At 39.5% G+C, this 11,558-nt stretch overlaps 2 protein-coding genes across 2 annotated transcripts; both read left to right on the plus strand.

Annotated features, from left to right (window-relative positions):
* Positions 1 to 135: 135 nt before the first annotated feature.
* Positions 136 to 4,602, plus strand: LOC140953859 (lactadherin-like). The gene is made up of 4 exons (XM_073403237.1): positions 136 to 432; positions 1,944 to 2,085; positions 2,630 to 2,719; positions 4,178 to 4,602. The coding sequence occupies exons 1-4, from the start codon at positions 136 to 138 to the stop codon at positions 4,600 to 4,602; spliced, it is 954 nt and encodes a 317-aa protein (XP_073259338.1).
* A 744-nt stretch (positions 4,603 to 5,346) lies between these two features.
* Positions 5,347 to 11,537, plus strand: LOC140953860 (lactadherin-like). The gene is made up of 7 exons (XM_073403238.1): positions 5,347 to 5,413; positions 6,649 to 6,974; positions 7,380 to 7,518; positions 8,279 to 8,613; positions 9,035 to 9,173; positions 11,123 to 11,448; positions 11,517 to 11,537. The coding sequence occupies exons 2-7, from the start codon at positions 6,669 to 6,671 to the stop codon at positions 11,535 to 11,537; spliced, it is 1,266 nt and encodes a 421-aa protein (XP_073259339.1). The 5' UTR covers positions 5,347 to 5,413; positions 6,649 to 6,668.
* The last annotated feature ends 21 nt before the right edge of the window (positions 11,538 to 11,558 follow it).

The following is an 11,558-nucleotide window of genomic DNA, read 5'->3' on the forward strand; positions in this document are numbered from 1 at the left end:
TGTGTTGAGGCTTAGGAATTGTCGAAATTCAACAAACTCTTGACTATCCTCTTTGTTTGTTTGTACGTTTTCGTTTTTGTTTTTTTTTTGTTTGTTTGTTTGTTTGTTTGGTTTAATTGTGAAGACCCTCTTGGAATGGAAAGTGAAATCATTACTGATGCCCAGATCAGCGTGTCTTCATCTTGGTGGTACTGGAATCCTCGTCGCGTAAGGTTGAAGTATTATTACGCGTGGAGAGCAAACACGAATGATCAAAACCAATGGATTCAAGTAGATCTTGGTCGTTACACCAAAGTAACACGTGTCGCGACTCAGGGCGGTAGATATTATAGAGGATCTGGATGGGTGACAAAATTTAAGATCCTTTATAGCCTTGACGGAGTCTTATGGCAGATGTACAAAGAGCCTGGTAATTCAAATGCTTCAGTCAAGGTAAGAAGCAGAACTTGCTAACAACCTAGCTACAAATTTGTCAGTTATCTGCTAGCAGACTGACTTTGCTGTGGCTGGTTGCCAGATCATTTCTAAAATTAACTGTTGGCTCTTAGCCAATGAGAAGGCGGGTGAGTACAATGTGTAATAATTTGTATAAGCTACACACGAGGAATCTGTCGGCCTGTATTTTGTCAAACTTTTCTAACTTCAAAACCCAATTTTTGTGTTTCTCCGGCACCAATCCACTACAACAGTTTCATTTTCTTCATTAATTTGTTTAAACTTGGCCCTGTCATAGTTAATAGAGTGGAATGGCTATGAAGTCCGTCAGACTCCTTTTGAGAACTTGACGGTGTACAACGTTCAATAGAGAGGAGAAGTGTAACTTCACGTTACCATGGTAGCAAAATTTTTGGATCACAGCAATAGAAAGCTTGAGCAACGACGACAGAGACTTCTACGAGAACGGTAAAAAAGAAATAGGTTTATATTAGCAAAATAACAACTTTGCACGTGCATCACACGTGCATCACGCGTTTTTGTATATTTCTTGGCCGTCGTTGCACGACTGCGACGTGAAACTTCCTAATTTGACTCGCCCGCTTTAGAGTGGTTTTCGTTTGAGTGTCGTAAAACCAAAACCAAAGTAATTACTCTGGCCAATCACATAGGACACAGACAATACATTGAACCAATCAAAACTCGAAGTAATTACATGTGGCTGACGCAAAGCGCGGGAAAATGCATGCGAGCGCGTCACAATTGGCTTTGGTTTTACTTCTGATTGGATGAAAAGGTGGCGCGAATTTTTTAAGCCAATCGCATCGTGTAGAAAGTGCAAAACCAATTACTTTTCGACACTCAAATGAAAACCGCTTTATCGGATAGGTGAGAACAACACAAAAAATTTCTTTATCTTTTTCTAAACTTAGATACGGTCCCTTCAGATTCAACCCAGAAAATTTTGCCAACATTTGACAAATTAGAAATCAAATCGATGAAGTTTGAAGCAGTGCGAATCCACTTTTTAAGTGACGTTTTGATCTGTTGTCATCCAGAAATTTCGCTACCATGACAACGTGACTAACGACTTTTCCTCTCTATAAGCGAGCATTTCTATCCTTTTGATCTTACTGACTAATAAAAACGTCACAACTTGTAAACTAACGACAAAGGATTGCGCACCGTCAGGGAGCCGTTAACATAAACTGCAACACTCCCAGCTTTTTTGCAGAATAACTAAGATACTAAGGGCGCGCTGATTGGCTGAGAGGTAGCCAATTAGAACGCAGGATTCGCGTGATCTTGCCCGCTCGCGGATCCAGCTATATAATAATTTGATTTATTTACCTATTTCTTCGACGGTTGAAACTGAAAACAATTTTCACAAACATGCTGTTTTCTCGGCTTTATTTCCATGGAGAACTTTGTAACGTGGGTTATGTATATGCTTTGTATTTTCCATTGCACTTTTAGGATATATTTTCATACATGCTACTATTTTTTAGGTGTTTACTGCGAATCCTGGTAGCTACAGAACCATCGTTTATAACCGACTGAATGAACCCCTCGTAGCACGGTATATTAAAATTTTACCGGTGGCATGGCATCTCCGCATATCGATGAGAATAGAAATCTACGGTTGCCAAGGTATTCTTTCTCAGTTTTAGTTTCTAGCTTTATATCAAGGGAAGGGCTGATCCGAAAAAGGAGGTGTTCAATTCAACCCACCCCCCAATAGAAAAAACTAATAAAAAAAACATCAGTCTTAAAGTGAGATCCCCTAGGCTGCCCTTAATCAGCCCTCTAAGGGCTCTTTCCATTTTTTAGAACTGACCGGCCAGATCATCGCTGGAGCTGTTATTTTGACAATGAAATAGGCTTTTCCCAAGAGTTTTTGCTGAATAGTATTTAGGATTTGACTGATCTGGTTGGATAGTTTTCATCAAAAGTGAAATTCTCGTTACAACGAGAAGGGTCTGGCCGGTCAGTTCTGACAAAGGGAAAGCACCCCAAGACCGATGCCTTTGAATATATGCCAACTCTACCGGATTATCCAAATATGATACCAATCTCCCGGTCTCCCGTACGGGTCACCAAATCTTCCGGATAAAATCGAGTTATAAGCTTTTCTGTGCTGTAATTTACAATTTACCCAATTTTTTCCAAAATTCGAATTTTTTGCTATTCTTAGCTCGGTTTCTGAGACATTTTTGCACGTATTTCAACACTGATAACGATTATGACGCCGTTACAATCATGAAAGCGAATTTGGATGGCTCATGTAAGACTTTATATAATGTCCTAAGCCATTCCCATAGGGACTGGATCGAATTGTGCTTATAGGGGGTCAGGGACTTGGTCGTTGATATAAGGGTGGGGGGATGCAGAAGAGAAAGGTTGTTTACCATTTGCCACAAATTCCCTGAAATTCCGGTCGGGCTGTAAACGGTAAATGTTTTTTTTGGTTCGTCCCAATGGAAAAGTCCGAGGACTAACGGAAATTCTGAAAAGGTAGTCCCAAATGGAACGTTCCAAATGGAAATTCGTTTACCATTTACAAGTTTCTTGAGTTTCGTACTAGTTTCATGTTGTAACTAGAATTCAGTGTAGCTTGGCACCACAATCCGGAAATTTTAGGCAAATGGTAAACGACACGTACCGTTTTTACCGACCAAAAATTCCCAAGCAAAATTTCCGGATTTTTTTTATAAATGGTAAACAACCAGAGTCTCCAAATTTTAGATTTTGGGGTTGACATGTCTGCTTGGGACCAACCTACGATCAAGCGGTCCTTCTACCCTTTTGTTTCTTCCCATTCCCCGGAAAAAAAAACCTGATCACAGGTTACTTTGGGACCACCCCAAGGTGTCCGAGTTAGAGAGATCTCCGTCTTGTCTTATAAAGAGTCAAAAAAGGGACTAAAGAAAGGAAAGTACACAGTAATTTTCAACGAGTTATAATAATTCCTGTAGTGGGGTTAATTTAACTCCTTACAGTGGAGCTATTTTTGGGGGGAGTTATTTTAACTCCAAAAAAGAGTTGTTTAAGAACTCTTTTTGAGGAGTAAAAATCACCCCAGATATTGAGGAGTTAAAATAACCCTAATGTACCTAAAATTTTTACTCTATTTTCAGAGTTAAAGTAACTCCAAAAAGAGTAAAAACAACACATGTAAGGAGTAAAATTAACCCCATTTTCGGAGTTAAAAGAACTCTTTTTCAGGAGTAAAAATGACCCCAAATTTGGAGTCAAAATAGGAGTTAGAGTAACCCCATAAAAGGGTTACCCTGTACCTGATATTTTTACTCCATTTCTGGAGTTATAATAACTCCCTAAAAATTACTATGTACCAGCTCTAGTTGTCCGTCTTATAGAGGTGTCCGTTAAGAGACAGTCGATTGCAAATTGAATGTCTGTGTTATTCGTTAGGTGTGGAGAAGTGGAACCTCTTAGTACACAACGGCCACCATCGGTATCTTGTAATGCCGCGATATAGGGCTGTAATATGATCCAATAATACTGGTTCTGAAAGTTATGTAAGCCGACCAATGTTTAACTAAATATCAAATATGACAAATATCAATCTTCTCTTGATGACTATAATTACAAAATTCGCAGTCCACGCTCTAATAACGTTGAACTGTGACTTTCCTGTCCTACTATTCTAAAGGAAACTTATTCTATGTACTTCAACATTTACTTATATGCCCAACTATTTTAAATTGAATCAATTTATCAGGTTGCAAAGTTCCTCTTGGTATGGAAAACAGAGCAATTGCCGATGCCCAAATACGCGCCTCTTCGCAATATGATAGAAACAGTGGTCCACAAAGAGCTAGATTAAAAGGAAGAGGAGGTTGGAGACCTCGCACCAGTGACAGGGATCAGTGGCTTCAGGTTGATCTTGAAAAATATACCACAGTATCACGTATAGCCACTCAGGGACGAAGTGGTAGCTATTATTATGGGCCGTGTGTAACTAAGTACAGGTTGCAGTACAGTGATGACGGAGTGAACTATCATCCGTACAAAGCACGAGGACAAGATTCAGTTAAGGTACGCCCATTTGACCAGCTTTATTTAAGAAAAGTACGAAGTTTTCTTAGAAAATCCACTTGTGAGCATAAAACGAGCAAATTTGGCCATAAAATGCCAAATCGGTGAAATTGACATAAAGCGATTTTTAGGGGTTTTTTATTAATGTGGCTCCTATTTTTTTTCTCGGTTTTTACTCACAAAAAATAAATCTCAGTGGAACTGTCGTTTAGCTTTTATTTTGTCCTTCACTGAAGCCAGTGACAAGTAAGACAGAAAATTTTTTTCACTGCACACCTGAGCCGGGTCGCATCCACAGTCTTGTATTTTTAAGGGTGAGGGGGAGGGGGCACTGAAATGAGTAAATGCACAACTACACGAGGAACAAATCATCTGTTAAAACTTAACTTTACCTTAGAGTCAGTAGAAAAGCGATTTAAGGAAGATATGTGCGTTTCTGGAGTCAACACTAACTTCTTCATCTTTGTTTTTCCCTTGGCCCAAGAATTGCGCCTCATTTTCAGGTTTGAGCCTTAAAATAGGGTATCAGTTTTCGTTTGTATCATCCTTAACTAGGGTCAGGGTTTAAGACCCTGGGTGGCACACACTGATCCGAAGTTTATAGGAGTACCCTCCCCTCCCTGGAGTGTTTTCCACCCAACAACACGAATTTTCTGTAGTAAGCATTTCACCCTTAGGGCTGTCGAGAAACTTATTCTACAGACTAGAAACCTACTAAAACCAATAAATGATTAACTAGAAAGTGGTTTATATAGCTGTTTTTTTTTTAAATAGTTGTTTAGTGGCAATACCCCGTATTATTCAACCACCGTTATTAGCCGTGAACTGAGCCGGCCAATCACGACACGTTACATCAGAATACTGCCAGTGACTTGGTACTTGTACATAGCAATCAGATTGGAAATCTACGGCTGTCCAGGTAATTTAAAATAAACAATATTCTCTCTGCATCAGGAGGATCTCGTAGATCCAACTCTCTACTTTGACACCATAGTTGAATCTCATGACATATATCAACAGCATATTGCATTTAAATTGTACCAATTTTTTTTATTATTATTATTTCAAATGTTTTAAGCATGTCTTGCCTCTTTTATTTCAATGCCTGCCTTTGACTTCTGGTATACAATTGATTTACTCAGAGATAAAAAACGAGACTGTCCAGCTAAGCTTGAGTTGTTTTGGGAATTAATTCTTAAGGTACGCCTTAATTTCCTGAAGAGGTCAGATATTGAGGCTGACGCGCGAAATAGGGAAAAATTCCCGTAAATGATGTTAAAGACGCCTGGGTTGTCTATTTAATTTTTGGAGCCTAGCAAACGGGGGCGTTTAATAGACACGAGGCGTTTATCCTCATAACTGTAATAGCAAACTCCGCAAAACTAATAAGCTTTCGGAAAATATATCACCACTGTTATGTCTTAGCGTCTCAACTAGGCGAGCCCATGGTAAAAAAGCGTGTTTTAATGAGTCCCGGATGTGTGACGTAATACACTACATAACAAATACAACAAATAGCAGACTATCCAGTCCATCCATTGATAATTAAGTTAGACCGTTTAGAGATCCATATCGTTGTTTTAAAGCTCAATAACTTTGATGACAGAATTCTTACTTTGCTTAACTTGGCATTGAACGAGATGTAATGTGCAAGCTCTTGAATGATTTTGCTCCAGGAACAACTGTCATGCAGGGCATGTATTAGACAGGGATCGTCTAATAGAAACTTAAACACGTGGCGTGGTGGGGGGGGCGGAGAGTTGCATTTATTAGACAAGAGGCTTTTATTTAAGTGGTCGTCTATTAGATCATTTATGGTATATAACATTATTCTAGCTGCGCATTGTACGTTCTGTGCGTTCTGCTATATATGATAGAAGTATTTATTATGGAAGGAAGCGTAAGCGGAGTACGAACACCGCAAAACCGCACAGTAATACGTATAAACACAGCGCAGAACAACATAAGAAAACCGTAAACCGCATTGAAATTACCCGAAAATTTCTAAATACCGCAGACTGCTTGGTTTTGTAAAACCGCAATACCGCAACTTGAAAAAAAAATTTCCGCAAAACCGCATCAATGCAAACCCTTACATTATGACATAATTGCAATATAGATTTTATTTCTTTCACTGATCTTTTTTACGCTTAGCCTGTGAAGTACCTCTTGGCATGGAAAGCGAAGCAATTGCCGATTCTCAAATAAGCGCATCTTCACAACTGGATGACCAACATTTTGCCGCACAAGCCAGGCTGCATTTGAAAGCAGATGGGAGCACATCTGGAGGCTGGTCTGCTCTCACAAATGATGTCAATCAATGGCTTCAGGTGGATTTCGGTAGCTCTACTAGAGTTACACGGATAGCGACCCAAGGGGAATATGGATACAACAACTGGGTGACTGAATATAAGTTACAGTACAGTGATGATGGTATTAACTTCCATTTTTTCAAAGAAGTTGGAAAAACATCAACAAAGGTATTATTAGTTTAAACTTGAACACGTGATGGTCCGCCTATCCCCGCGGGCTTTCCCAGGAAATACTGACTATTAATTAATTAATTTATTTATTTATTATTTTTATTTATTTATCTATATTCATCTGATTATTTATTTTAGATTAGTAGTCCAGTATATTGAAGCAAGAGTTTAAACTTGAACACGTGATGGTCCGCCTATCCCCGCGGGCTTTCCCAGGAAATACTGACTATTAATTAATTAATTTATTTATTTATTTATTATTTTTATTTATTTATCTATATTCATCTGATTATTTATTTTAGATTAGTAGTCCAGTATATTGAAGCAAGAGGACCATTATGGCTCTTGATTGAAAGTTACCTTCCTGGGATGACTTGAATATTGTTTTATTGTATTTTTCAGTTGTTTGCCGGAAATAGAGACAGTGAAACGGTTGTCCACAACGAACTTCGCCCACCGATCAAAACCCGCTTTATTCGACTTTTGCCAACGCGGTGGAACAAACAAATATCAATGAGGATTGAAATTTATGGATGCCCAGGTATTAGGTTGAATTAACTATCAGAAACGTGTTGACGCGCTGGTTCATTAAATTACAAGTTAGTGTTATTGAACTATCTTTCAATTGAGTGCATGCACGAAAGTGCAACTTTGATATTAAGACGACTTTGAAGTCTAGTATGAAAAGCGGTAAAAAATGATTATGATGTGAATCACTTTGACTGCTTTCAATGGATAAGTAGCATAGCTTCAGTTCAGTTCCTAATAGAGGGTAGACGTTTTTACGTTAGCATTCGGAGGGGCGCAATGGGGCGGTAGCTTTGACGGTTGATGGTTAAGTTTTAGAGCTTTTGACGGTTGACGGTAATTTAGTGGAAATTTAGTCCAAGAGTCAATGAATTAATACTAATTTCTTTTGGGGGAGGTAATGTCTTGGCCTTTCACATATGAAATTTCGAAATATATTCAGATATAAGCAAGTTGTAAGGTCTTGTAATGTCTAGAGAGTGTGTTTTTGAGAACACGGGAACTGGTTTTTCCAGTTTAGAGATTATTCGGGAGGCGCCAGTCAAGTCCGTAAATCAGATGAAACGGTGAGATTTGAGATACCTTGAAACTTCTTGATGGTTGATATCTGTCTGCATTTTTGACGGTTGACGGTAAAAAATGTCAGGCCGTTTGACGGCTGACGGTTAACCCCATTGAGACCCTCCTTTGGAAATTAGAAATAATTAAGCTATGTTCTAGTTTTGTACTAATCGTTAGCGTATGCTTTTGTTCCAATTTGTGGAATAATTTAGATTGCATAGCACCTGTTGGCATGGAAAGTGGAGCAATCTCTGACGTCCAGATAAGTGCCTCCTCAAATAAGGATGATAGTTTTGCGGCAAGTCGGGCCAGGCTGCACGTCAAGAAGAGCGGGATAGTCGAGATTAGGCAAGGAGGCTGGTCGCCTTTAAAAGACGATCTTAACCAATGGCTGCAGGTGGATCTTGGCAGGTTAACCACAGTAACACGTTTGGCAACACAAGGAAGGGATGGATCAGATGAGTGGGTCACCAAGTACACGTTGCAGTACAGCTTTGATGGAGTTATATATCACGATTACAGAGAAAGAGGAGAAACCTCTTTAAAGGTACGCTGAGCTTTTTGAAAAGGATAACAGAGATATGATGACAATAGATTACGATCGTGAATAATTAGCCGAATGAATCTTTCATAGTATGTAAGCTCTCCATTTCGACTGGCGAGCGAAGTGAGCCGCGCAAGAACACACAAGCGAGGAGCGAAGCCTTCCCACTTTCTTCGCTCTCACGTTTCCGCTTGCGCGCTCGGTCATTATTTTAATTTTAAGATGGCCTCAGAACTATGGCGTTATCCTATAAAAATGTGCATAAAACTATACCTCAAAAAGTCATTTTGAAGTGTTGTTTTTCGTCATTGTTGTTGTTGTTGTTTCGTTGTTTTCTTTTCTTTTTTTTTCTTTAGTCCTCGTCCGGTCTTTGAGAGTAACTTTCATAAATATTTAACCTGTCTGACTTTTCTTTCATTTTCAGGTTTTTGATGGAAACCAAAACAGTTACAGTGTGGTGTATAACAAAGTAAACTCACCAGTCACAGTTCGCTTCGTTCGGTTATTGCCGATTGAGTGGTACAAACACATATGTATCAGAATTGAGATCTATGGTTGTCCAGGTAACCTAAATAGTATCTCGCTGTTGTCAATTGTATGCTACGCATAGTTTGATTTGACTATCACTCATGGTGGGCGTGAATGGCGCTTCGCGCCTGCTTCGTTCCCCCGAAAGAGCGCGAACAAATAGCGCCTGTTTTGAAGGCTAGATTGGGTCGGGTACATGCGTCGTACATGACCCGAACAAAGAAGACACGTCGTTGTTTGTCTTATGAAGGACCAATTGGCAAACTACTCTTCGGGTAGTTTTACATGAAGTAGTAAATCGATACAGCTGAATTTCGTGGGAATTTTGAAAAGATGTGAAAAGAAAAATGGCGCAGCGGAGAGATTCACAGCGGGACAAGTCGCTCCCAGCGATTTTGATGAAAACGAATATGAAACGCCCAGCGATTTTGATGAAAACGATTATGAAACGAAGTGAAAGCAGCGAAGAAGAGTTTGTTGGAGACCTTCAAGGGTCTTCAAGATGTGCTGGATGTAGATGGCCACACGTGGTACAGCTGTCGCTACCACTGCAAGCTTCATGCCCTCTTCATGAACCATGATGAGGTGAAATCCGGACGTTTTCTACGGCTGAAGCCCTGGGAGGGTTTAATTGCAGGTCTACTGCTGCAGGTGCAGATATGTACAGACCTCACACAAATTGAAAAATTAATGACAAAAATGAATGATGCCAAAATTTATCAGTTATCGCAAGCATATAATCAGCATAGTTTATGAAGGTTTTTGAAAGGGACATCACCAGATTTATGACTAACTTTTTGGTCTCAAAGAATCATTCTTTTCAAGTTGTGTCCATGGTTCAGTCTATTTCTTTCCTCTCCTGGAAGGTGCAGATGTTTCTGCAATGATTAATTAATTAATTTTGGCATTTAATACCCTCACCCCTTCCCCCATTCCCCCTCCTCACCCCCCAGAGGCCCCACTCACATATTTTAATGACGGGGGGGGGGGGGGGGGGGGTCCGACAGAGGTTCATATTTTATACCCAAAAAAATCCCAACTTCAGAATTTGTCTACCCGAAAAAATCCCTACTTTTTTTAGCATACCCAAAAAAATCCCTCAGTGTTTTTGCATCCGCAAATTTTATTATTTATCTTCTGGAAAGCTAAAACATGCCAACTTCAACTTTAGTTTTGGTCAAAAACAAAACTATAAATTGTGCTTATTTTATTTTTGATTTGAGCTGATCAAAAATACAATACCCAAAAAAATCCCTGTGTTGTTTTCACGACCCAAAAAAATCCCGGCGTCTTTCATAGACCCAAAAAAATCCCTTTTGGCCAAAATGTCAGACCCAGAAAAATCCTTCGGACCCCCCCCCCCCCCCCCCCGGTCATTAAAATATGTGAGTGGGGCCCCTGGGTCCCACCCCTTCACTTGTTAAAGGACCAATGGAATCTCAAGGGGTAAGTTATGAAAATGGAGAATTTCTTGAAGGGTTTGAAGCAAAAATATGGACTTCTTTGGGGGTGAAGCTTTAATTTCCAACAAGGAAAAATCACCCTTTCACAAAATTCTTCAGGGGTAAACCTATATTCTTTGGGAGTAGACCCATATTTTTAATTCTTCAGAGGATGCAATTTTATGGAATTCTTCAAGGGTTACTAAGAAGTAAAGGGAAGTCGTCAACTGATGGGCTACGGACATTAATAATTAATGCAGTAGCTCAATGCTGCATTGTTCCTTCAGGTTGCAGTGCATAGAAAATGGAGGTACTGCTGATGCTCAAATTGTGATCATGTTCCAAAAAAGGCTAAATTAGACAGAAGATAGATAATAGACAAAAACGGCAGTGTGGAACTCTTGCTCAGCAAGAATTACTTGGATCAGAGGCTTCAAGTCAATTGTGGATACCACAATGACCAGGGAGGCTTACCCCAGAGATACACTCCAAAAAATTAATTTCAATTTGGACTTATTCCCCTTACTATTGATTGAATCAAGGTTGTATGTCCCCTCTTGGTCTGGAAAATGGAGCAATTTCTGATGCCCAGATAAGTGCCTCTTCGCAGTGGGATAACAATCTTGGTTCACACAGAGCTCGATTGAATGGGAACCCTACTGGAAAAGGCATGGGAGCCTGGTGTGCTTTAAACAATGACAAAAATCAGTGGCTTCAGGTTGATCTTGGAAGATATACCACAGTGACTCACATAGCGACTCAGGGGAGAAGTGATTCTAGCCAATGGGTTACCAAATACTCGTTGCAGTACAGTGACGACGGAGTCCACTTCCTTTGGTACAAAGATTTAAAAGATGGTTCAATAAAGGTACAACATACACATAAAACAATTAAATCAGATTTTAGTGGTTGTACACTTGTTTTATTATTTCAAAGTGGCTCTCTGAGAAAGAGTAAAGAACCATCAACTTACATGTA

Source organism: Porites lutea, chromosome 12 (genome assembly GCF_958299795.1).
Source record: "Porites lutea chromosome 12, jaPorLute2.1, whole genome shotgun sequence".
Classification (NCBI taxonomy): Eukaryota; Metazoa; Cnidaria; class Anthozoa; order Scleractinia; family Poritidae; genus Porites; species Porites lutea.